General features: G+C 44.8%; 1 protein-coding gene across 1 annotated transcript in view; it reads left to right on the top strand.

Moving 5' to 3' along the window:
• The window catches only part of PDGFRA (platelet derived growth factor receptor alpha), a gene marked incomplete at its 5' end in the record, with an annotated part of 43,376 nt that extends 22,674 nt beyond the window's left edge, over positions 1-20,702 (top strand). The window contains 11 exons of the mRNA XM_081093604.1: positions 710-814; positions 1,655-1,765; positions 2,032-2,185; positions 3,249-3,415; positions 5,682-5,797; positions 6,147-6,269; positions 7,623-7,734; positions 8,956-9,055; positions 9,206-9,311; positions 11,907-12,148; positions 17,648-20,702. Of these exons, the coding sequence (XP_080949730.1) occupies positions 710-814; positions 1,655-1,765; positions 2,032-2,185; positions 3,249-3,415; positions 5,682-5,797; positions 6,147-6,269; positions 7,623-7,734; positions 8,956-9,055; positions 9,206-9,311; positions 11,907-12,148; positions 17,648-17,795 (1,484 nt within the window). The 3' untranslated portion in view covers positions 17,796-20,702. The remainder of the gene's footprint in view (positions 1-709; positions 815-1,654; positions 1,766-2,031; positions 2,186-3,248; positions 3,416-5,681; positions 5,798-6,146; positions 6,270-7,622; positions 7,735-8,955; positions 9,056-9,205; positions 9,312-11,906; positions 12,149-17,647) is intronic.
• Positions 20,703-22,033: the final 1,331 nt, after the last annotated feature.

Below are 22,033 nucleotides of genomic sequence, written 5' to 3'. Positions count from 1 at the left end.
CCGCTGAGCCAAACCGGTTTCGGCCAGAGCTGAGTCTTAACCAGGCTTGGCTCTATGTGTGGAGACTACCCACTCTGTGAAGCATCCCTTTTAGACTGTGAGCTCTTTAAGAGTGGGGGCGACAGCTTCCATTTCTTTTTGTGTCTCCCAACGTGCAGTAAAGTTGGGCTCCCATGCAGGTTTACCTGTGCGGTTCCTGGTCTTTCTGACAAACAGGCAGCCAGGGGGACAGCCTATAGTTCACTTCGCCACTCACAGTAGTCAGGGGCATCTTTAATACTGAAGTATTTCCAGTGGGTAAGGACTTACTGATGCAAAAAAGATGCCTCGGTTTGCATGTGGAAAATAGAAGGGCAGAGAACCCGGGGGTTTGGGTAGGAGCCACAGAAAACAAGTGCAATGGAGCCCACGGTCTCGCTCAGCACAGGAGCTGGTAGACAGAGTGCTCCCACCGGGGAGGGCTGCAGCCTCCTTTCTCCCGTCTGTGTTTTCCTTTCCCTTGCAAATGTTACTTGACAAAAGCAATTATACTAATTTCCTTCCCTGTGGGCTGAATTCTGGCCTTGACATGATGACTTGGAGGAGTCATTATACTTCCTCTGTGCAGGGAAACACCACCCAGCTGTGCGCCCACGGGCGCTGGCTGTGGTAAATAAAGCTGACGAGCCGCCTGACGTCTGCGTGTGTTAATGGTTCTGGTTGCCCACAGGTCGTATACTGGGATCTGGTGCGTTTGGGAAGGTGGTTGAAGGAACTGCCTACGGATTAAGCCGATCCCAACCGGTCATGAAAGTAGCAGTGAAGATGCTTAAACGTAAGTGTCCCTTCCTGGGGGTTGTTTTGCACATGGAGATATTAAATGATCTGCTCCAAATCACAGAACGAGTAAATGCCAAATTTAGGACTGGATCTTGGTTCTTTGGACTCTAGGCTTTATGTGTATTTAGACTCTTTTGTCAATTAGATTTACGTACATTGTTTTTGTTGTCTGTGTGTTGGAAAATCAAGAGTTGTTACTTTCAATGACTTCTTTTTACCCTAAAGCAGGGATAGGGGATGTCCGGCTCGGCTCTCTGGCCGTATAAGGCCGGCAAAATCATTTGGTCTGGCCCTGCCAAGGCATTAGGGCTGAGTTAATTAAATGTTTGATCAAATATAGCAGGCTAATTTTTTAAAAGTATATTTTATTGATTTTTTACAGAGAGGAAGGGAGAGGGATAGAGAGTCAGAAACATCGATGAGAGAGAAACATCGATCAGCTGCCTCCTGCACACCCCCCACTGGGGATGTGCCCTCAACTAAGGTACATGCCCTTGACTGGAATCAAACCTGGGACCTTTCAGTCCGCAGGCTGACGCTCTATCCACTGAGCCAAACCGGTTAGGGCATAGCAGGCTAATTTTTAAGTTGATAATTTTGCATGGCCCGCAAATGATGTTTATAAATATCCAAATGGTCCTTGGCAGAAAATGGTTCCCCACTCCTGCCCTAAAGACTGGGGATCTGGTATTAGAATCTAGACCAAGGCACTCTCTCTTTCTCTTTTAGACTCTTGGTCAACAAAGTAATATCCAAGCACAGGATGAGCCACATTTTTGGCTTTTTCAGGGAAGTAGGTGGCTCAGAACTGATAAGTGATGTTTTTCTTCAACAGCCACAGCCAGATCCAGTGAAAAACAAGCTCTCATGTCTGAACTGAAGATAATGACCCACCTGGGGCCGCATTTAAACATTGTCAACCTGCTGGGCGCCTGTACCAAGTCAGGTAGGCTTCCTGGCGTGGGCGGGCGGGTTTTCATAGAACACCTCTGACTGTGAAAGCCATCGAACCCAGCTTTCTAAGCCCACACTCTGTATCTCCAACCATGCCAGCGAATATCAATCTCTTGAATGAAATGGAGTGGGTTCCACTGAATCGATGAAAGCTCGTTGTTTTTGAGCAGCATCTCTTGCCAGTGCAGACATAGCCATTCACGGCTTATCTGTTCTTCATTTTCATACCCATCTCCTAACCATTTTTGGTCTCCACAGGCCCCATTTACATCATCACTGAATACTGCTTCTATGGGGATTTGGTCAACTACTTGCATAAGAATAGGGACAGCTTCCTGAGCCACCACCCAGAGAAGCCAAAGAAAGAGCTGGACATCTTTGGATTAAATCCTACCGATGAAAGCACACGGAGGTGAGTTGCTGTGAATCATTGTTTTAGGAGCCTCACCAATGGAGAGAACCCATGTCCTGACCAACTCCATGTCTGCAGGCTCTGTGCCCGGAGGTAGCAAGACTTAGAGCCCATCACCCGTGACACAGTGCCGATAGATACAGGATATCTATCGGCAGGTGTTTTGGATCAGGATGTCATATGGGGAGCCTTGCTGATAGGTCTGAATGAAAGCAAGGAGTTGGAATTGTTCTGGGAGCCATTATCCTGTTTGTATGTGGTCCACTGAACACCTATCAAAGGCAGCACTGGCCAGGGATGCCTCAGGGCTCGCATTTTGAGAGACACTGAGGATTTCAAAGCGTAAGATGCTGGTCCTTGCTGAACCTGGGCCTATAAATCAAACCAATGACAGTGATCCCCACTGCAGAAACCCACAAGTGGCTATAAAGATCTCTGTAGATAGGAAGTTTTGTAACATCAGGAAGTACAGTGAGTTCACTTCATATTAAATTACTCGATGGACACCAAATTGGTGCTAAATTTATTGAGTAGTGGGATTGTCTGCACAAGCCACATGGTCACATGGCATAGCCCGCGGTCGGCAAACTGCGGCTCGTGAGCCACATGCGGCTCTTTGGCCCCTTGAGTGTGGCTCTTCTTAAGCCTTAGGAGTACCCTAATTAAGTTAATAACAATGTACCTACCTATATAGTGTAAGTTTAAAAAATTTGGCTCTCAAAAGAAATTTCAATCGTTGTACTGTTGATATTTGGCTCTGTTGACTAATGAGTTTGCCGACCACTGGCATAGGCTTATGACCTGTCGAGTCAAAAACAGAATAAAGACAGGCACACCTGAGTTGAGATGGTTTGTGTATTTGTGTGATAATTGATTAATGCTCCTGTCCCCGCCTAGACTACCCCACGTAGAGGGTGCAGATGGGTTTGCTTTTACCCTCCCCTGCTGCTCCCATGCCCACCACACTGCCTTGCAGACTGTAGGCACCTGCACATCGATGACTGAATGTTGAATGTTCCACTCTCGAGGGCCTCTGGATAAGGTTTTTTTTCTGTTTTGACAGTTATGTTGTTTTATCTTTTGAAAACAATGGTGACTACATGGACATGAAGCAAGCTGACACCACACAGTACGTCCCCATGCTGGAAAGGAAAGAGGTTTCTAAATACTCGGACATCCAGAGATCGCTGTATGACCGCCCAGCCTCATACAAGAAGAAGTCTGTGTTAGGTAAAAGTGTCTGTGCTCACTCTTTGGCGTTGGGCTCTTCCAGGGGTTTAATGTGATATTTAAACTACTCGGAAGAAGGTGAGCAGGCCTGGTAAGTAGAACTGCTAGGCCACGTGGTCCTTAAATGTAGGTCTGCCCAGCCCAGCCTGTGACATTGGAAAGAAAAAGAATAGACAGACCTAATGTAATGAATTTTCTAGACATTAAATATAATCATTTAAAGACTGTTTATTCTGATATAATGATCTTTCTTGGTGTTAACATGTCTCTCTCTCTCTCTCTCTCTCTCTCTCTCTCTCTCTCTTTTAACATAAGTATGGTGATATTGATCTTTTTTTCAATGCCCTTACTTGGCAAAATTAAAAGCTATCAATCTTATATTGGTTCCTAATATTATTTTAAAAATTTAATTATATAAGTCTCTGATATCCATGGGTTCAATAGCCCTTGCTTTTAGCTTTGCTAATATCCCATTTGTGACAGAAACTGGAAAGTGGACAGTTTGAGGTTATATTTTTCTGACAAGGGCATTGTGTATTTCTGCTGAATGTTTGAAGGAAGATCTGTCTGTTTCAAAACAGATGGGCACGTGGCAGGGTTGAATTGATTTATAAACTCCAGGGAACCTAGCCATGCCCAGACCAGATGGACCACCTCACATCTGCTGGGGTGGCCCCTCCAGGGTTCTAGTCTAATCACAGGCAGAGGAGGCTACGAGATGGGCCTGATGTTGACTTGTCCTGTGATCTTGTATTGTTGAGTCTGAGCCCTCCCATTGGTCAATGCAAAAAAACCCAAAAAACATTGAGCTGCTATGGAAATTGTTTTGAAAACCACTAACATGCTCTGAATGCTTTCAGAGTTCTTAAGTGAAAGGTACAATCCATTACGACAAGAATGTGTTCATTTTGCAAAGCTCACTCAGTACACAATGATATTTTCCATTGCTGCAGTTCCAAGTTCCATTCATTCCCCCATTGCCAAATGGGTAAACTTCCAAGCCCTTTTTAAAGATGAGCCAGTGAGGGCTGTCGGAATCAGCGCTTCCTCTCCACTCCTGCATTGTTAAAAATAGTTTACATTGCTTCCCAGGCTGGACCTGGCTCCAGATGTCAGGGGAACCTGATTCATGCTCAGCCCGGGCCCTGTTGGCAGGCAGGCCGCTGCTTCCTGGCCTGCCCCTAGCTGGCTGGAAAAGTGTGAATGGCTGCAGCTACTCTTCACTGCCTGAACATTTGCAGAGAGAACTGAGAACTGTTGGCCTAGATTGCCTCCTTCCTCGAAAACCCTGGGGCCGGTCCAGATGGGACTAACCAGGGAAAGCGGACAAGTTACAAAGGGAATTAAATGCAAAGTCACTGGCACTGATCTTTAAGATTGCTACCTCTAGCCTGACTGGTTGGCTATATTCACCAAATAAACCAAGTACTATGAAGGTGGCTTTAAAAAGAAAAAAAAAAAAAAAGCAGTTCCTAGAATATATTTTTCAAAAGGCCCACATGTGTATTCATTATGGAAGATTTTAGTGTGTGTGTTTGTTTTATTGGTGGCTGAGGTGATTTGCTGAGGTTATAAAAAGTTTGGGAGGCAAACAACAAAATATGTGTGAGAACCTATTAGATTGGTTCTCTTATGGAGATATATATCTCAGATATAATATTTTTAACCAGATATGTGTTGCTGTTGATATATTTGTCTTTAAAGATAGAGCCTTTGCATAGTATTTATTTTTTGTTTTAAATCTACAGTTATATCATTTTAGTCATTAGCCTTAAATATGTAACATATATTTTAATCATGTCTGACTATATTCATATCTTTAGTCTAGTCCTGTTAGTCAAGTTCCTAACAGATGTTCACTTCCATCGAAAAGCTCATTCCTAAATTCCAAAGTATTTTGTCTAGAATTTGCATAATTTAGATACCCACCTGTAAGGTCTAGAAACTCTATAAGAAAATCCTTTTATGAGAATATAAAGGACAGCATAGGCAATATAGTCAATAATATTGTAATAACTGCGTGTGGTGTCAGATGGGTACTGGAAATATCAGGGGGATCACTTTGTAAAGTACATGATTGTCTAACCACTATGCTGTACAGCTGAAATTAATACAAAATAATATTAAATATAAACTGTGATTGAAATTTAAAAAAGAAAACAGAAGAAAAAGAAAATCATTTTACATGTTCTTTGGACAAGCCCGTGGGAGCAGCAGAGGGTGAGGTTTCGTGCCAGCACCAACACTCTCCATTCCTTGTCTGCAGACTCAGAAGTCAAAAACCTCCTTTCGGATGATAACGCGGAAGGCCTGACTTTGTTGGATTTGTTGAGCTTCACCTATCAAGTTGCTCGAGGAATGGAGTTTTTGGCTTCAAAGAATGTAAGTGTGTTCACAGGACAGGGCCTTTTTGGACCCAGGCCGCAGATCTGAGCGAGGTGCACGGGGAAGATAGGTCTTGGAGAGGCCAGTAGCAATGGCTGCTGCTCTCCTCTCTTCCCCAGAGCAGAGTGGGAATCCGACATCACCAGGTGTCTGCTTTTCTCCAGCGCTTTCTTGCTCTTGGGAGCGGTTGGGATGGGAGCCTGGAGGTGAGCTCTTTTTGCCAGAACAGCCTCTCCGAGGTGCACCAGGCAGCTCCGCGCCACCCTGAAACGGCCAGTCTTGCAGGGGTGATGCTGTCTAGGGGCGGATGGGTTGACACCGACCCATTTCTTCTCTTTCTGTGCAGTGTGTCCACCGGGACCTGGCTGCTCGCAACGTCCTCCTGGCACAAGGGAAAATCGTGAAGATCTGCGACTTTGGCCTGGCCAGAGACATCATGCATGACTCGAACTACGTATCGAAAGGCAGCGTAAGTGCTCTCCCCATCGCCCCACTGGCATGCTCACCCTCCCTCACTTGCATCTCTGAAATCAGGTGTTGCTTCCGGCCATTGGGTGCCCATAATTTCAACATGGAGTCTACAAGTCCCATGAAGGGGCTCAGGGTTTGTATGAAAAGCACAGGCCCTGCAGCCGACGCCCTGGGTGTGAGCCCCCACTCCAGCACTTACTGGCATTTGGGGCAAGTTATTTGACTGTTCTGTGCCTCACTTTCCCTGTCTGTAGCAGGGAAGTGACAATAATACCTATCTCCTGCATTGCTGAGGGGGATTGAATCAGTGAATTCATGTAAAATGCTTAGGACAGTGCCTGGCACATATAAGCACCCAGTAAGTGTTAGTTATTAATGTGTACATTGTGCACACGTGTGTCCTTGCATGCAGTTCTAAGGAGAGCATCTCGATCTTTTCTCAAATGGCATCTATGACTCCTAAACTGTTAAAACCATTTGGGGTGATATATCTTAGAGGCACAGTTTTCCTAAAGAGAGTCATTCTATCTTACACTTGAACCTTTCTGCCCATCCCCTGCACCTCTAAGTGGATGGAGTAGCTGGGGACAGGTCTGCCACCTGTAGGTACAAATCCAAATCACCCCACCGCACTGGTTGTGAGGCTGCTCACGGGGCTGCTGCATCCACCTGGAGGACACAGCTCTGTCCAGGCTCTGCGTGTTATGTGCGCTCTGTGATCGTGACCTGTAGCTTCAGGCCGCTTGACAGAAACCAGTGGACTTTGGTGGAGCCAAGGTCTGTTCAAGAAGGTTCTGAGTCTGTTATCTCCCCAGCGATTTTAGAGGGCTGAAGGATGCTAGTGTGGCTACTGATACATCTGCCTAGTTTGGTATGTACACAGAAGGTTAGACAACCTCACAAAAGAGGCTGCAATATTATCATTATGTCAGACTCCTTGTAGTGTTTCTTCAAGTTCAAAAATGTACTTGGCTCTCAGATCCCTGGGTCTGTTCTTAATTTTGTTCCTAGGAACACTTGAAAATAGGGGACAGGTCCATTCAGGGCTCACACTTTTGGTGTAAAAATTCAGGATTAAATATTTTTGGATGTTATCCTTTGGAAGGACATAAGAGGCCAAACTGACTGCCCATCATTCGTCAAATTTTTATTGAGCACCCACCAGGTGCCAGGGGCTCTTCTGAGTGCCGGGAGTACAGCAGCGAATCGCACACACAGAGGACGCTCAAGTGGGCCAATGTTATTAGTGCAAGTTATTCTAAGCCCAATAGAAAGAGAACCTTTTCCTATCTCTGCTGCTATAGATATCGGTGCATACGCTGGGTTTAATATCCTTCCTCCTTCCCTGCAGACCTTCCTCCCTGTGAAGTGGATGGCTCCTGAGAGCATCTTCGACAACCTCTACACCACGCTGAGCGACGTCTGGTCTTACGGCATTCTGCTCTGGGAGATCTTTTCCCTGGGTATGTGCCTGACATCTCGATTTGTTTGGGCTGTTCTAGAACAACACTGGAGGGGAAACGCTGTGTTCCTCCAGGCTCTGGGATGTAATCACTGTTAAGACACCTGGTGTGAGTCAAGCACACTGCAGCTGATTTAGATGGCACATTGTGCATGTGTGACGTCTGGTGTGTGCCCATGCACGATGAGATGGTGGTCTTGGGAAGCTGTGCCCTCACCCCTGGCCTTTCCCCCTCCTCTTCTTTGGGCTACGGCAGAGTGACTTTCTCCCAGTGGAAATGCTCCTGGTGACACCCACTCATCAGCTCCTTTTTCACTTTGGGCTTCGGGTTAAGTGGGTTCACCAGCGGAGAGCTGTCACTCCCTCATGTCACGCTGCTAGATGCTCAGGTGGAAGGTGGTGTGGATCCCCTTCCTGGTCATCACTGTGGAGGAGAGAAACCTAGTTGCTTGGTCAGTCAGCCAGTTACCACCTGCTGAACAACACTGGTGCCCCCTGCTGCCAGGTGAGGGCTCTAAGAGAGGGGTGATTCACCACCTTGACCTCCAGACAGTTCATCCAGGGAGCCAAGACTCACACACTTAGTGATAAACTGTTGGGTCCTGATTTAAAATCCTACGGGAAGTCCTGAGAAAGGAGCAAGGCGCCCTAGAGTGGTTTTGGAAGGCTTTAGAGAGGAGACTAAACTTGGCCTGGCCTTGGCCATAAACATGTGAATTTACTGTTACTCTGCTGTGATAGCACTGGCCCCCATTTTCTTAGTTCTCCCTCCTTGGATGTGATGCCACTGTGGATCATCCCAGTGTGCGTTGTCTGTTAAAAGCAGAGAATTATCTCAGTATTTCAAGGCCCAATTTTGACTTTGGCTTTCATCTTTTTGAACATTTCTGGTGAAAATGACTCATTGTGGCCTTCATGATTCTTTTGCTTTTCTATTTTGCTTTGTATGTATAGATCCAGTAGTCAGAGCCATTGAAAAGCACTTTTGAGCTTTTTTTAAGAGACATAGAATTTTTGCCTAGGGATTCTGGACTTGACCAACCTAGAAGTCTTGCTAAAATTTAAGATTTGGGCAGGGAGATAAACTTCATTTTCTTGGTAGAACCAGCACTTAACGGTGGGGAATCCCCAAATGTTTTCTAAAGCTGCTGTATCATCCCAACTCTTTCAAAAACATACCACACACTTATTAATCCCGGTTGCTTTCTTTTTTGGCTTTCAGGTGGCACACCCTACCCTGGCATGATGGTGGATTCTACTTTCTACAATAAGATCAAGAGTGGGTACCGGATGGCCAAGCCTGACCACGCCACCAGTGAAATGTGAGACTCTCCCCATCTGTGGGCCTTGTGTTCATGCCCAGTGGGCCTGTGTGTGTGTGTGTGTGTGTGTGTGTGTGTGTGTGTGGTGGGGGCGGGGAGGGGTACCTGCTGCTCCTCCCTATGCTCATGATGTGTTCTGTGTTCCTCCAGCTACGAGATCATGGTGAAGTGCTGGAACAGTGAGCCGGAGAAGAGACCCTCCTTTTACCACCTGAGAGAGATTGTGGAGAACCTGCTTCCTGGACAGTATAAAAAGGTTTGTCTGTGGGACACCACGGATGCACCCAGAGGGTACTATGCTAAGTGAAATAAGTAAGACAGAGAAAGATAAATGGTGTATGTTTCACTTGTATGTGAAATTAAACAACAACAAAATAAACAAACAAAAACAGAAGTAAACTCATAGATTCAGAAAACATTTTGATGGTTGCCAGTTGAAGGACTGGGTAGAAAAGGGGAAGGGATTAAGGTGTGCAAATTACCGGATATAAAAACAGCCACAGGGATGGAGAGTACAGGATAGGGAATATTGTAATAACTAGGTATGGTGTCATATGGGTGCTAGCCGTATTGGGTTGATCACTTTATAAGTTATATAAATGTCTAATCACTATGTTGCATACCTGAAGCTCATGCAACATTGTATGTCAGCTGTAATTGAAAAAGAAAAAATCATTTATAAATTGAAAGGTTTGTCTGGGCCCCTTAGGATGGGTGGAAAGGAATGAGCAAAGGGAAAAGACAAACGCTGGTAGTGAGTGAGCGAGCAGCACTGTTCCACACTGTTTTAAAGGAACATTTCAAAGGAGAAAGATTATGTGATCCAGTGGCCGGGGTTTCATGGAGTGCTCCCCAGGGCCCTGGTTGCCATGGTGAATGAAAACCCTCCTCTTCCTGCAGGGCTCCCCTTTCATCTTAAGGGTGCAACACCTGTAAGCACTTTACTCTCCAGATGTTTGGGTATCTGAAGCTACTGTGCAGTTAGTCTCAGGGCATCCATAGCCATTACAGTGCTAATTTGAATGCACTGAAATCCATGCAGAATTGGCTTTTGCCAGCTGACTGGAAGGAGCAACCTCAGCTGTTATCTGTGGCTCCAGCTGGTTTTTGTGTGGAATAGGAAACATTGTTCAAAGGAACAAATGTAATTTCATGGAACCAAGCAGGATATGTTAATGAGTGCAACAACTTTCTGCTGAGATGCTGAGAAGGTAACCCAGGCACACATGTAAAATAAACTGGATTTCTTAGATTCAGATTAGTCACCATATCGACTTTCCATACTTTTTTGCTTCTTTCTTCTTCTCAAGGAGGGGTGGTGACAGGAGGCTGCATACTGGCCTGGAAGTGAAATACTTTTGTCTATTGCTTTATCTCACTGCCCATGGCAAGTCCCCTAAGTGAGGCACTGGGGAACCAGAAGGGAATTCATTATAGGTCAAAGACGCTCCGGTCGGTAAAGATATGTTGGTGGAAATAGACTGGAACTAGTGTTGAAATAAGGATGTTTTTAGATCTAAGTTCCTAAGTTTTGAGTTAGATTTCTTCAATGATTAGGGATGGCTTCAGGGATGGCGCTCCCTGTGGAAGTCTTTGTCACCTCTTATCAGGACCCATTCAAGCCGTGGAGAGAGTATGGATGTGATGAGGCAGAGTGTCCATGCTAGTCCCAGAGAGGGGGTGTTTGTGGGGATGGACACAGTCACAGCTACTGACTCAGACAAGGGCTTTCAGACCTGCCAGCATTAGATTTCTGCCATTGGTGGCCCTTTATTTTCCCTTAAATTTTTTCAATTACAGTTGACATTTTATATTAGTTTCAGGTGTATATCATAGTGGTTAGACATTTATATAATTTATGAGATGATCCCTCCATAAGCCTAGTACCCACCTGGCACGATGCATAGTCATTACATTGACTGTTTCCCCTATACTGTACTTCACATCCCCAGGACTATTTTGTAACTGCCAATTTGTACTTCACCTTTTATTCTATCTATGAGTCTGTTTTGCTTGTTCATTTATTTGTTCTTTAGATATAAGTGAAATCATATGGCATTTGTCTTTTTCTGTTTGACTTATTTCACTTAACATAATACCCACTAGATTCACCCATGCTGTCACAAATGGAAAGATTTCATTCTTATTTTTTATAGCCAAATAATCATTGTATGTATGTGTGTGTATATATATATATATATATATATATATACATACACACATCACATTTATCCAATTGTAGTGGGGCACTTAGGTTGCTTCCATGTCTTGGCTATTGAAAATAATGCTGATTCCATAGCGTGTGGGCCCTTTAAGAGGAACCTGGGTTTCTAGCAGCCTTCCATCTTGCCCAGATAAATGGAATCCCTGCTGATTTTCACGCTGGATGTTATGGGGGCTCCTCTTCCCAGCACTGGTGCTCTGGGCTGGGGAGCCCAGGGTTGGGCTGGGACCCCTTGCTTCTCAGGGGGGCCCTCCACAGCTGAGATATCCCTCCTGCTTCGAAACCACCACGCATGGGTGTGAGGCCAGCCTGTTTCACATCTGTGCCCTTCCCACACGGCTTCTTCCTTGTATCCTTAGTTATGGGACCTCTTTCCAGGTAGTCTTCAGAGTTTCTCCAGGTTGATTGTTCTATAATTTAGTTGTAATGTTGGTGTGGTCATGAGAGGTGGTGGCCCTTTTTTCATGTCCCTCATCTCTGGGGACAGTTGACACCTGACTCTCCTTCCGTTGTCTAAATCCCACATCTGTAAGGTAATTTGGAAACACGGACAGTTAAAACTAATACATACATACCTGCAGTTTGGTCAGTAACACCCGAGTAATGATGTGAAATGAATGTTTGCAGAGCTATGAAAAGGTTCACCTGGATTTCCTGAAGAGCGACCACCCTGCTGTGGCGCGCATGCGTGTGGATGCTGACCACGCCTACATTGGCGTCACCTACAAAAACGAGGAGGACAAGCTGAAGGACTGGGAGGGTGGCCTGGACGAGCAGAGGCTGAGTGCTGACAGCGGCTACATCATCCCTCTGCCTGACATCGACCCCATTCCTGAGGAGGAAGACCTGGGCAAGAGGAACAGACACAGGTAGATGTGGGTGTGGCCTCAGCTTCCAGCAGCGCTCCCCCTGCCCTTGTCCCTGCCCCTGCCCCTGTCCCTGTCCCTGCCCCAGCCCCTGTCCCTGTCCCTGTCCCTGCCCCAGCCCCAGCCCCAGCCCCTGCCCCTGCCCCAGCCCCAGCCCCTGCCCCTGCCCCTGCCCCTGCCCCTGCCCCTGCCCCTGCCCCGGCACACCTGAATACAGGAGCTGTTGCCCAGATGATCAGGCTCCCGGTGGTGAATCTGTTTTAGGGGATCAAGGGATATAGAACCTCCCCAGTTTTGAAAACACTTCCATTAGATCCTAATATGTGCCCCCTGGGGCTGGGAGAGGTGTAGGGCAGGGAAGGATGTGCTTCCCCAGTGGAGAATCTTTGACCTAAACCCTCAGGTAATTTGATCAAACTTACACAGCAACTGAGATTATTGAGATGCTATAGGCCTCTTCTGCTGTTTCCTTAATTAGTCACCCAGAAAGGCGAGAGAGGCTAGACTGGGCTATTCGATGCCACATCAGTGCTTTATAACTCTAGCTGCCAGTTGGAATCACCTGGGGAGATTTTTAAAAATACTGATGTACAAGCCTCACCCAGACCAAAGACTTAGAATCTCTGGGAGTGGGGCTCAAGTGTGCTCTGGCTGGTTTGTGTTTTCTTTTTTTAATATATTTTATTGATTTTTTACAGAGAGGAAGGGGGAGGGATAGAGAGTTAGAAACATCGATGAGAGAGAAACATCGATCAGCTGCCTCCTGCACACCTCCTACTGGGGATGTGCCCGCAACCAAGGTACATGCCCTTGACCGGAATCGAACCTGGGACCCTTCAGTCCGCAGGCCGACACTCTATCCACTGAACCAAACCGGTCAGGGTTGTGTTTTCTTTTTAACTTTGTATTATGGAAGAGTTCTAACATGCACAATTCAAACAGTATTGTGAACTGTCAGGTATCCATCACTTCCCTTCAATGTTTACGACCTCTTGTCCAGTCTGCATGCCTGGCTGTATCTATTCCTCCACCTCTGCCCCCTCTGGAGTATTTTGAAGCACATCCTAGACATCATATCATTTCATCCACAAATATTCCAGTATGGGTTTCTAAATGATAAAGGCTCCATCTCTAAAAATAACTATAGTTATTAAAATAACTATAATATCATTATCTCACCCCCCCCCCCAAATTGACAATAAATTAATATCAAGTTAGTATTCCCATTTCTTTGATCCCCTCACAAATATTATTTTACATTTGGTTTGTTTTATTCAAGACCCAAATAAGAGTCACACAGTGGCTATGTCTCTAGGTTTGTTGGCATGTCTCTAAGTTTGTCCTGCCTCTCTTTGCCCCTAGCATGTTATTTGTGAAGAAACCAGAGCCTTTGCCTGTAGAATTCTCACATTCAAAATGTTGCTGATTGCATCCTGTAGTGTATTTTACCATGTGCTTCTGCCTCAGATTTCTGTTGTAAACTGGTAGCTCGTCTTGAGACTTGATCTAGCTCAGGTTAGATTTTGAAGCGAGTATGCTTCAGCGAAGGTGCTGTGTAGCTCTGTCGGGAGGTGCCTGCTGTCCAGATGTGTCCCCTTTTGTGACACTAGCAGCCATTGGTGATCCTCCCCTAGACCCATTACTTTACTACCAATTGATGCAAATGCACAGCCAGGACTAGAACCATTGGTTTACACAGCCCAGGTGGAATGCCCCAACCACGCTCTCTCTGCACAGCCTCTGAGCAGAGGCAGGAGAAGGTGATGGTGGCCCCTTGTTCAAGGTCCAAGTTGCTATGAGTCTCCTTTTTCCCCCTCTTCGCAATATTGTCCCTTCTTCCTCATTCAGTTGACTACATACAATTACTGAAGCACAGGCATTACTATCTGGGAGGCTTATGACTGTGACCGCTCCCAGCCAGCTGGGGTATGAGGCTTAGATACCCCTTGCTTATTTGCGTGCACAGGTAATTTTAAAAGAACGGGTTTTGTTATGATTTTGGAATATGTGGTTTAAATGAGATTTGGAGATGGGGCAAAGTGGTCTGTCTGACTTACTGTTCTACTTGTCCTTTGCTCAGGACAAAATGTATTTATATTCCTTTAGCAAGCAATGTTTGTCCAAGTTTTGGGGATCTGTGGTAGAACTCTCAGGGGTGGGGGAAGGCTGAGCAAGGGGCCTCAGCACACTCCCAGCTCTGTCATCTATTTGGTTCCTGTGTGTTTGGGGACTCTGAATAATATTTCTGTTGTAAAAAGGATTCTGCATCTAAATAAAGTTAGAAAGTCACATTGAGATAAATAACATAAGAAAGGTGTCCCCAGAATTTTTCTAGGGATAGAGGAGGCTAGACTGCAGAACTTGACACATATCCGACAGAGAGAATGATTCTAGTTGCTAGGTAGTGGTCTCATTAGATAATGAGAACGTCTGCTAGGGTGACACATTTGGTCTCCTTTGAGTCACGCAGATTGAGTCCCAAATTACTACACAAGGTCCGATGAGACTCTGGTCCTGACAGTGGGCTGAGCATGGTGTCAGCTCAGGTGGCCCATAACACAGTACCACAGACTGGGGGCTGAATCAACAGAAATTTATTTTCTCGCTGTTCTGGAGGCTGGAAGTTTAAGATCAAAGTGTTGACAGGCTTGGTTCCTCCTGAGGCCTCTCACCTTGGATTGCACATGGCCACCTTCTTCTTGTGTCTTTTTCTTCCTTTCTTTTTTTATCCTCACCTGAGGATATTTTTTTGCCATTGCTTTTCAGAGAGAGTGGAAGGGGAGGGAGAGAGAAAAAGAGAAACATCGATGTGAGAGAGACACATCGACAGGTTATCTCCCACATACACCCTGACCAGGGGCAGGGAGAGAACCCACAACCCAGGTATGTGCCCTTGACCAGGAATTGAACCCGAGACCCTACGGTGCACGAGTTGATGCTCCAACCACTGAGCCACACTGGCCAAGGCTTCTTGTGTCTTTTTCTGGGTGCAAGTACCACTGGTGTTTTGTCCTCTTCTTATAAGAACACTAGTTCTATTGGATTAGGCCTTACTTTCATAACCTCATTTAACTTTAATTACCTCTTTAAAGGTTCTATTTCCCAATACAGTCATATTAAGATTTCAAATTCAACATATGAATTGGAGGGGGGCGCACAATTCAGCCGGTAAAAGAGAGGCGATCCCCGAGCTGGGGTGCTCTGGGTTTAGGCAGGCAGAGTCAGCGTGGTGTCCTGAGGAACCTTCTCCTCAGACTCAGGATGCTTGGCCTCAGGAGGGGAGAGGGCAGGAGGAAGACAGGGCCTTGCTGTAGAGACTTCAGGAATTCTGGTCAGAGGCTGTTGGGAGCCAGGTCCTGGGCTGTAAGACGGGCGGGCGCTGTGGCTCGGGAGCCAGGTGTAATCCCAGTCATCAGCTCTAGGACCCACCGTGAAGCCTGGGGAGCAGCAGGGATGGTCTGGTGCTGAGTTTCTGTGGGAGTTCGCTTCTGTGCCCACACTTCTGCCTTCTCTCTGGGAGATGGCCTGTCAGAGAGAGGAGCATGCCAGGCCCAGGAGGGCCAGTTCCAGGGAGACAGACTCTCTGTGGAACTTGCCCTCAAGGAGGGGGCCAGCAGTCCAAATCACAGCATCCAAGAAAGTGTCATAAATGCACGCCCCAGCTGAGTTGGGTCAATAGCCAAGGGGTGATTCAGGCCCCTAGTCATTGGCAAGGCCCAGGAACACTCTGGCCTGCCAGGGAAGAGGGGATGTCAGGACTAGATGGTTAGTCAAGTGGACTGGGGTTCCCAGTGAGGTTGCAGGACCAGGGTGTAAGTGGGGGCGTGGGGTGGAATATAAACTAGTCACCGAGGCAAAAGCTCACCATAGGAAAGGGTCCAATCTGTGGGGCTGTGAAGGGAAACTTCAGTCCAGTAGCCCCATTGGTTTTAAGTGCTCGCCAGGCCACAAGGGCCTTGGGGTGAAGGACAGCAAACCGTTCCCCAGAGGTTTCTACTGGGCCAGGCTCGGTTCTCTGCTTGGAAATGATATGGAGAGAGGGGGGACAGAGGCTGAGGAATCAGGCTGGGCTGACAGGCAGCAAACAGCCAACCGGGCTGAGCCCTGTGTGGTGTGTGTGAGCCTCCTCCTTCTGGCTGACCAGCCTATAGTGTGGTTTAGATGCTGTGTATATAGCGGTGCTGCTGCCACACAGTGAGAAGAGACCATTCCTGCCTGTCAGCAGGTGGTAATCTGCTTAGAGCTAAAAGACATACATAAACATTTAGCAAACAAGGCAGGAGAACCAAAATACTAAGAGTTCAGAGAAGGAAGGACAGACAGGGAATCGTGACAGGCTGGAGACTTTAGGGAAGATTATTTTCCAAAACTTTTGTGAAAAGTTTTAAATGTCTAGAAAAATTGAGAGAATACATTTCCCACTTGGATTTAGCAGTTGTCAACATTTTGCCACATTGCTTGCTCTATCTATCTATCTATCTATCTATCTATCTATCTATCTAATAGGTGTTGAGTATTTCACATGCATAATACTCATATTTTTTATTCTTGCAAAATCGTTTAAAACCAAATCGTTTGAAACTCTAGCACACATATCTTCAGAATAAGGATTCTCTCCTACATAATCACAATCACATGATTACCCATAAGAAAATTAAACTATTTCCCTATATCATCTAATATCTAGGCCCTATTCAAATTTAGGTGAGGGTTTGAATACTAGCAATAATAATAACAGTTAACATTTATCGAGCACCTATTATGTTCTAGGCACTGGGCTCAGTGCTTTATGGTATTACCTCATTTAATCACCCTAACAAACAGGAATATTGTCAGGCACCATTGTCATCCCATTTTACAGTTAAGGGAACAAGTTCAGGGGTTAAGTGACTAAGGTGAAGTCCCATAGCTACTAAGTGGCGGACCATTCCAGACCTGAGACTTTCTGCCTCTAGAATGTCCCCTCTATGCCTCTACTCTAGTAAGTAAAGAGCCTTCACCTGGCCTTCAAGAGGAGAGGAAGGAAGGCATTCCAGGCCAGTGGGGCGACATCCTGAGAACACAGTTGGCACATTCAGGAGGTTTCAGAAGAGCAAGGGACTGATCTGGCAGCAGTTTGCCCCTGATTCCATCCCTCTGCTCCTCCCCCATGCCTTTTGACCAGGCATTGCTTATTTTCTCTTCCAGGAGGATTGAGTTAGGAAAGTAGACATTGTCTCAGCTTATTAGCAACTTTGATGGAAGGTTTAGCAGAAGAGAAGGAAAGCTGAAGTGTGGAGATGACCTGCGGACCTTGATTTTCCAGGTGGCCCACTGCAGTGTGATGGGTGATGAGTAGCTGCCTGGCTTGGTGGTAGAATCTTGCCCAACTGGGTAGCCCAAGTTTGAATGCTAAGGGTCTTGCAGGAAGAGCTCCTTTGCCTTTGGGGGCCACCCTAGAAACGCCACCATGGTCAGGTTGGGCTGTACGTGGCCATAACCTTTCCTCTTTTTTCTCCCCAGCTCGCAGACCTCTGAAGAGAGTGCCATTGAGACAGGTTCCAGCAGTTCCACCTTCATCAAGAGAGAGGACGAGACCATTGAGGACATCGACATGATGGATGACATTGGCATAGACTCCTCAGACCTGGTGGAGGACAGCTTCCTTTAACTTGCGGATTCGAGGGGTGCCTTCCACTCCCGGAGCCACCGTGGATCCTATTGAGAAAACCACTTTATTGCAATGCAAAGTTTGAGAGGAGGACTTGGATGATGTGTAGAGAGAAGCTCCCAGCCCAGGGCCTCCGGGAGCCCTCTGCATGTGAGTGAATGGGATATTTTGAAATGAACTTCTTCAGCCTTGCCTCTTGCAATGCTTCAGTAGCATCTCAGTGTGTGAAGTTTGGAGGTAGTTGGACAAGGAAATAATGGGCCACACAAGACGAACTTTGTGTTTCAAGGCATTGGTGAGATTCCAACATACACAAGTTTTGTTGCAACAAAACTCCAGCATTGTAATTATGTAAATAACTCTAACCAAGGATGTGTTTAGTTTTGTATTAACTATCTGCTCTGGACCTCTGAAGAGACCGACCACTCAACCCATCCATGTACTTCCTGTCTGAAACCTGGTATCAGCTGCTGTTGAACTTTCTAATGAAGTACATGCAAAACCACTTTTGAACCTTAAAAGGTACTGGTACTATAGCATTTTACTTTTTTTTTTTTTTAAGCGTTAAAGAGATAAAGGCTAATGATTAACCAACCTTGTTTAATAGATTTGGGTCATTTAGAAGCCCAACATCTCATTTTTATATTGTAATCTATGTTTATAATAATACTACTGTTATCAGTAATGCTAAATGTGTAATATGTAACACGTTTTCCCTACAAAGAAAGCACAATTTTTTAAAAAAATCCTTACTAAGTAGGTTGACAGTTTTTGACATTTATATTAAATAACATATGTTTCTCTATAAAATATGGTAATAGCTTTAGTGGATTAAATTTAGTTGAACATAGAGAACAAAGTAAAAGTAGTGTCTTCCAGGAAGTCGGAGTTTTTACCTACGTACAAAATAGGTCCCCTAACCCGTTGTGCTAAAAACAATTAACTACCCTCGGAAGTGATGGGATTGGAAATGAATAAGCAAAACCATTGAATCCTAAATATTCTCAATATAAAGGTATAAGCCTATGACTAACATGACTTCTTATGGAAAATACAATCATCAGCAAAAAGATGGCATTTGCAGAGATTTTACTCATGCCTGGTGATAACTTTGGTGGATCCCAACATATATGTTTTTAAAATTCTACAGACCCTAAAAGAGGCAGAAGAATATACTGAATATGAGCCCTTTTTCTTCTTCTCTTACCCCAAGGAGAAATAGTTTGAAACTCTGAGCCCATAAAGGCATTGCTTAGTGAAGGCTGTGTGTGCCTTCATCTGGATCTTTGGTTCCCAAACGAAACTGGTAGCCAGAATCCCCTGATGGTAAGTCCTCGTCCCAGAGATTCTGAATGACTAAATCTTGGGGGAGCAGAAGCCTGTATTTTTATAAACACCCTGGCTGTTCTGATCAGCCGGGCCTGGAAAAACCAGCGTAGGTTACAGGAAACAGCCATGGGAAAAAAATAATTTGAAATTAGGAACTGGGCTGCTGTTGAAATCTTTGGCTTCGGGTCAGTGCCACTTAATGCCACATATCTAGCAATTGCTATCCTTAATTTAACTTTTCAGTCTTTGCTGAGGCTGACCGTGCTAAATCTTGGTTGGCAGGTCTTCTAAAAGTAAAGGCACTGCTGCCCACAGCATGGGGGAGCTGAACTCCCTCTTCCCTCAGCCCCAAAATGCATGTACAAAAACGATGCAGGTTCGTGTGCCAAGTCTCTAGAACCAGGCCAATATTTTGGCGAAAAAAAGAAAAGTTTTTCTGATATTTTGGGGTTAGATGGGAGGACAAATTATCACATCAATCCAAACTGTCAAGCTGGTTGGCGTGGGTTCATTGGCATTCTTTGCAATACCGCTTAATCTCTGCCACCATATGAATGAAACATGGGCTGTGATTACTGCAATCACTGTATACGCTCCTGACAGGTGATGCTTTGAAAGATGTAAAAGCGATAACAAGGTACTTGACTACCTACTGGTGTAATCTCAGTGCAAGCTCCAACTTTCTTATCCACCTTTTTCATAGCGTGAAGACTGAGCCAATTAAAAAGCAAACCTAACTAGGTCCTGTAGAGCCAATTAGACTTGAAATACATTTGTATTTCTAGAATCACAGCTCAAGCATTCTGTTTATCACTCGCTCTCCCGTGTGTAGCCTTCTTTTGTTGCTACTTTGCATTTTGATGCTCCCTTGAGTCTTGCGTGACATCATCAGGCTGGAGAAGATTTTCAGACCAGCAGGTTCAAGTCCTAACAAATGCTCCCCCCGGAGTTTGTGTGTAATTGCATTTTGTTGTTGTTTTTGTTTTGTAAAAAAAAACAGCGTTTTCAGTGTATCACAGATTTGTTTCCTTTATGGCCTACTGCAAAGTCCCCAGATGAAAATTTGCCAATCATTCCTGCTTTCTGTTTTTATGAAGACAATCAAAGCTGGCCTGAGAAACAAAATTTGTGACTTTTAAAATGATCTATGATGTCCTTAAAATGTGGTCTGCCAACCTGTAATAAAATGGTCCTATTTTTGTGAAGAGGGACATAAGATACAATGATGTTATACATCAATATGTATATATGTATTTCTATATAGACTTGGAGAATACTGCCAAAACATTTATGACAAGCTGTATCACTGCCTTTGTTTATATTTTTTTAACTGTGATATTCCCCACAGGCACATTAACTGTTGCACTTTTGAATGTCCAAAATTTATATTTTAGAAATAATAAAGAGAAAAATACGTAAGTGTTCCCGAAACAGTGGTGTGGTGAATGTGTGAGAAGAACTAACTCGATAGGAAGGGTCTACCGGTGCAAAATGTATTGCAAGTCCCATTCATGTTTTTGTTTTTAAACGTGTAAATGAAGATCTTTATGTTTCAATAAATGAGATATATATATAATTTAAAGTTATGCTAAGGTTCCAACATTTTTGTCTTTAGTTTAATCATATAAATTAAAGCAATCCTAGTCAATTTATTTTCTTAGCAGCATTTCAGTAGGACTCTGTATTATGGTTTTGATGAAACCAATAGAAAATTTAAGATGTAAACATTATTTAAGCTAGTCAGTTCTCAGACTCAGCATTTGACTTAAAGATGATTGGCACTTGCCTAATCTTTGAACCTATTTGTTTTAAATATATTTTTATTGATTTCAGAGAGGATGGGAGAGAGACAGAGAGAGATAGAACATCAATGATGAGAGAGAATCATTGATTGGCTGCCTCCTGCACACCCCCTAGTAGGATCAAGCCTTCAACCTGGGCGTGTGCCCTTAACCAGAATCAAACCCGTGACCCTTCAGTCTGCAGGCCAATGCTCTATCCACTGAGCAAAACCAGCTAGGGCCTTTGAGCCTATTTTTGTTTGTTTATTTGTTATAATAGCATATTATTGTTTTTAAATTTTTCATTTTTATTTTTCAATTAGTTTACTGTCTATTATTTTGTATTGATTTCAGGTGTACAGCATAGTAGTTAGACAATCATATACCTTTTTAAAAAATATATTTTTATTGATTTCAGAGAGAAAGGGAGAGGGAGAGAAAGATAGAAACATCAGCGATAAGAGGGAATCATTGATCCACTGCCTCCTCATGCCCCCCACTGGGGGTCGAGCCCGAAACCTGGGCATGTGCCCTGACAGGGAATCGAACTGTGACCTCCAGGTTCACAGGTTGACACTCAACCACTGAGCCATGCTGGCCAGGTGACAATCATATACTTTAAAGGGTCCCCGCTGATATTTCCAGTACCCATCGGGCACCATGCATACTTATTACGATATTATTGACTATATTCTCTATGCTATGCTTTACATCCCATGACTATTTTGTGACTACCAATTTGTACTCCTCAATTTTTTCACCTCTTTCACCGAGTCCCCTAACTCCCTCCCTTGTGGCAACCACCAGTCTGCTCTGTGTGCATAATAGCATATTATTGTGTGATGTTTTCCTGTGCAATATGAAGAGTACAGGACTGCATTTACTCTGGACAGCATTCAAACATCACAAAGGCATCAAGTACAAAGTAAAGTTTTTTCCACCACATCTTCTTCCCTGTCCCATCTCCCAGAGGCAGGACTGAGTCACTCGGTGAGTGTTTTTGTATTCTTGCAGCCCCCTTTTTGTGCATCTGCTGATCCACATACCCACGCATACCTCAGAGATATTGGGGGCTCGGTTCCAAACCACCGCAATAAAGTGAGTCATAATTTTGCTGTTGCAAGGTCT

This window comes from Myotis nattereri, assembly GCF_964212035.1.
Source record: "Myotis nattereri genome assembly, chromosome: 1".
Taxonomy (NCBI): domain Eukaryota; kingdom Metazoa; phylum Chordata; class Mammalia; order Chiroptera; family Vespertilionidae; genus Myotis; species Myotis nattereri.
This window is presented reverse-complemented; position numbering and strand designations above follow the sequence as displayed.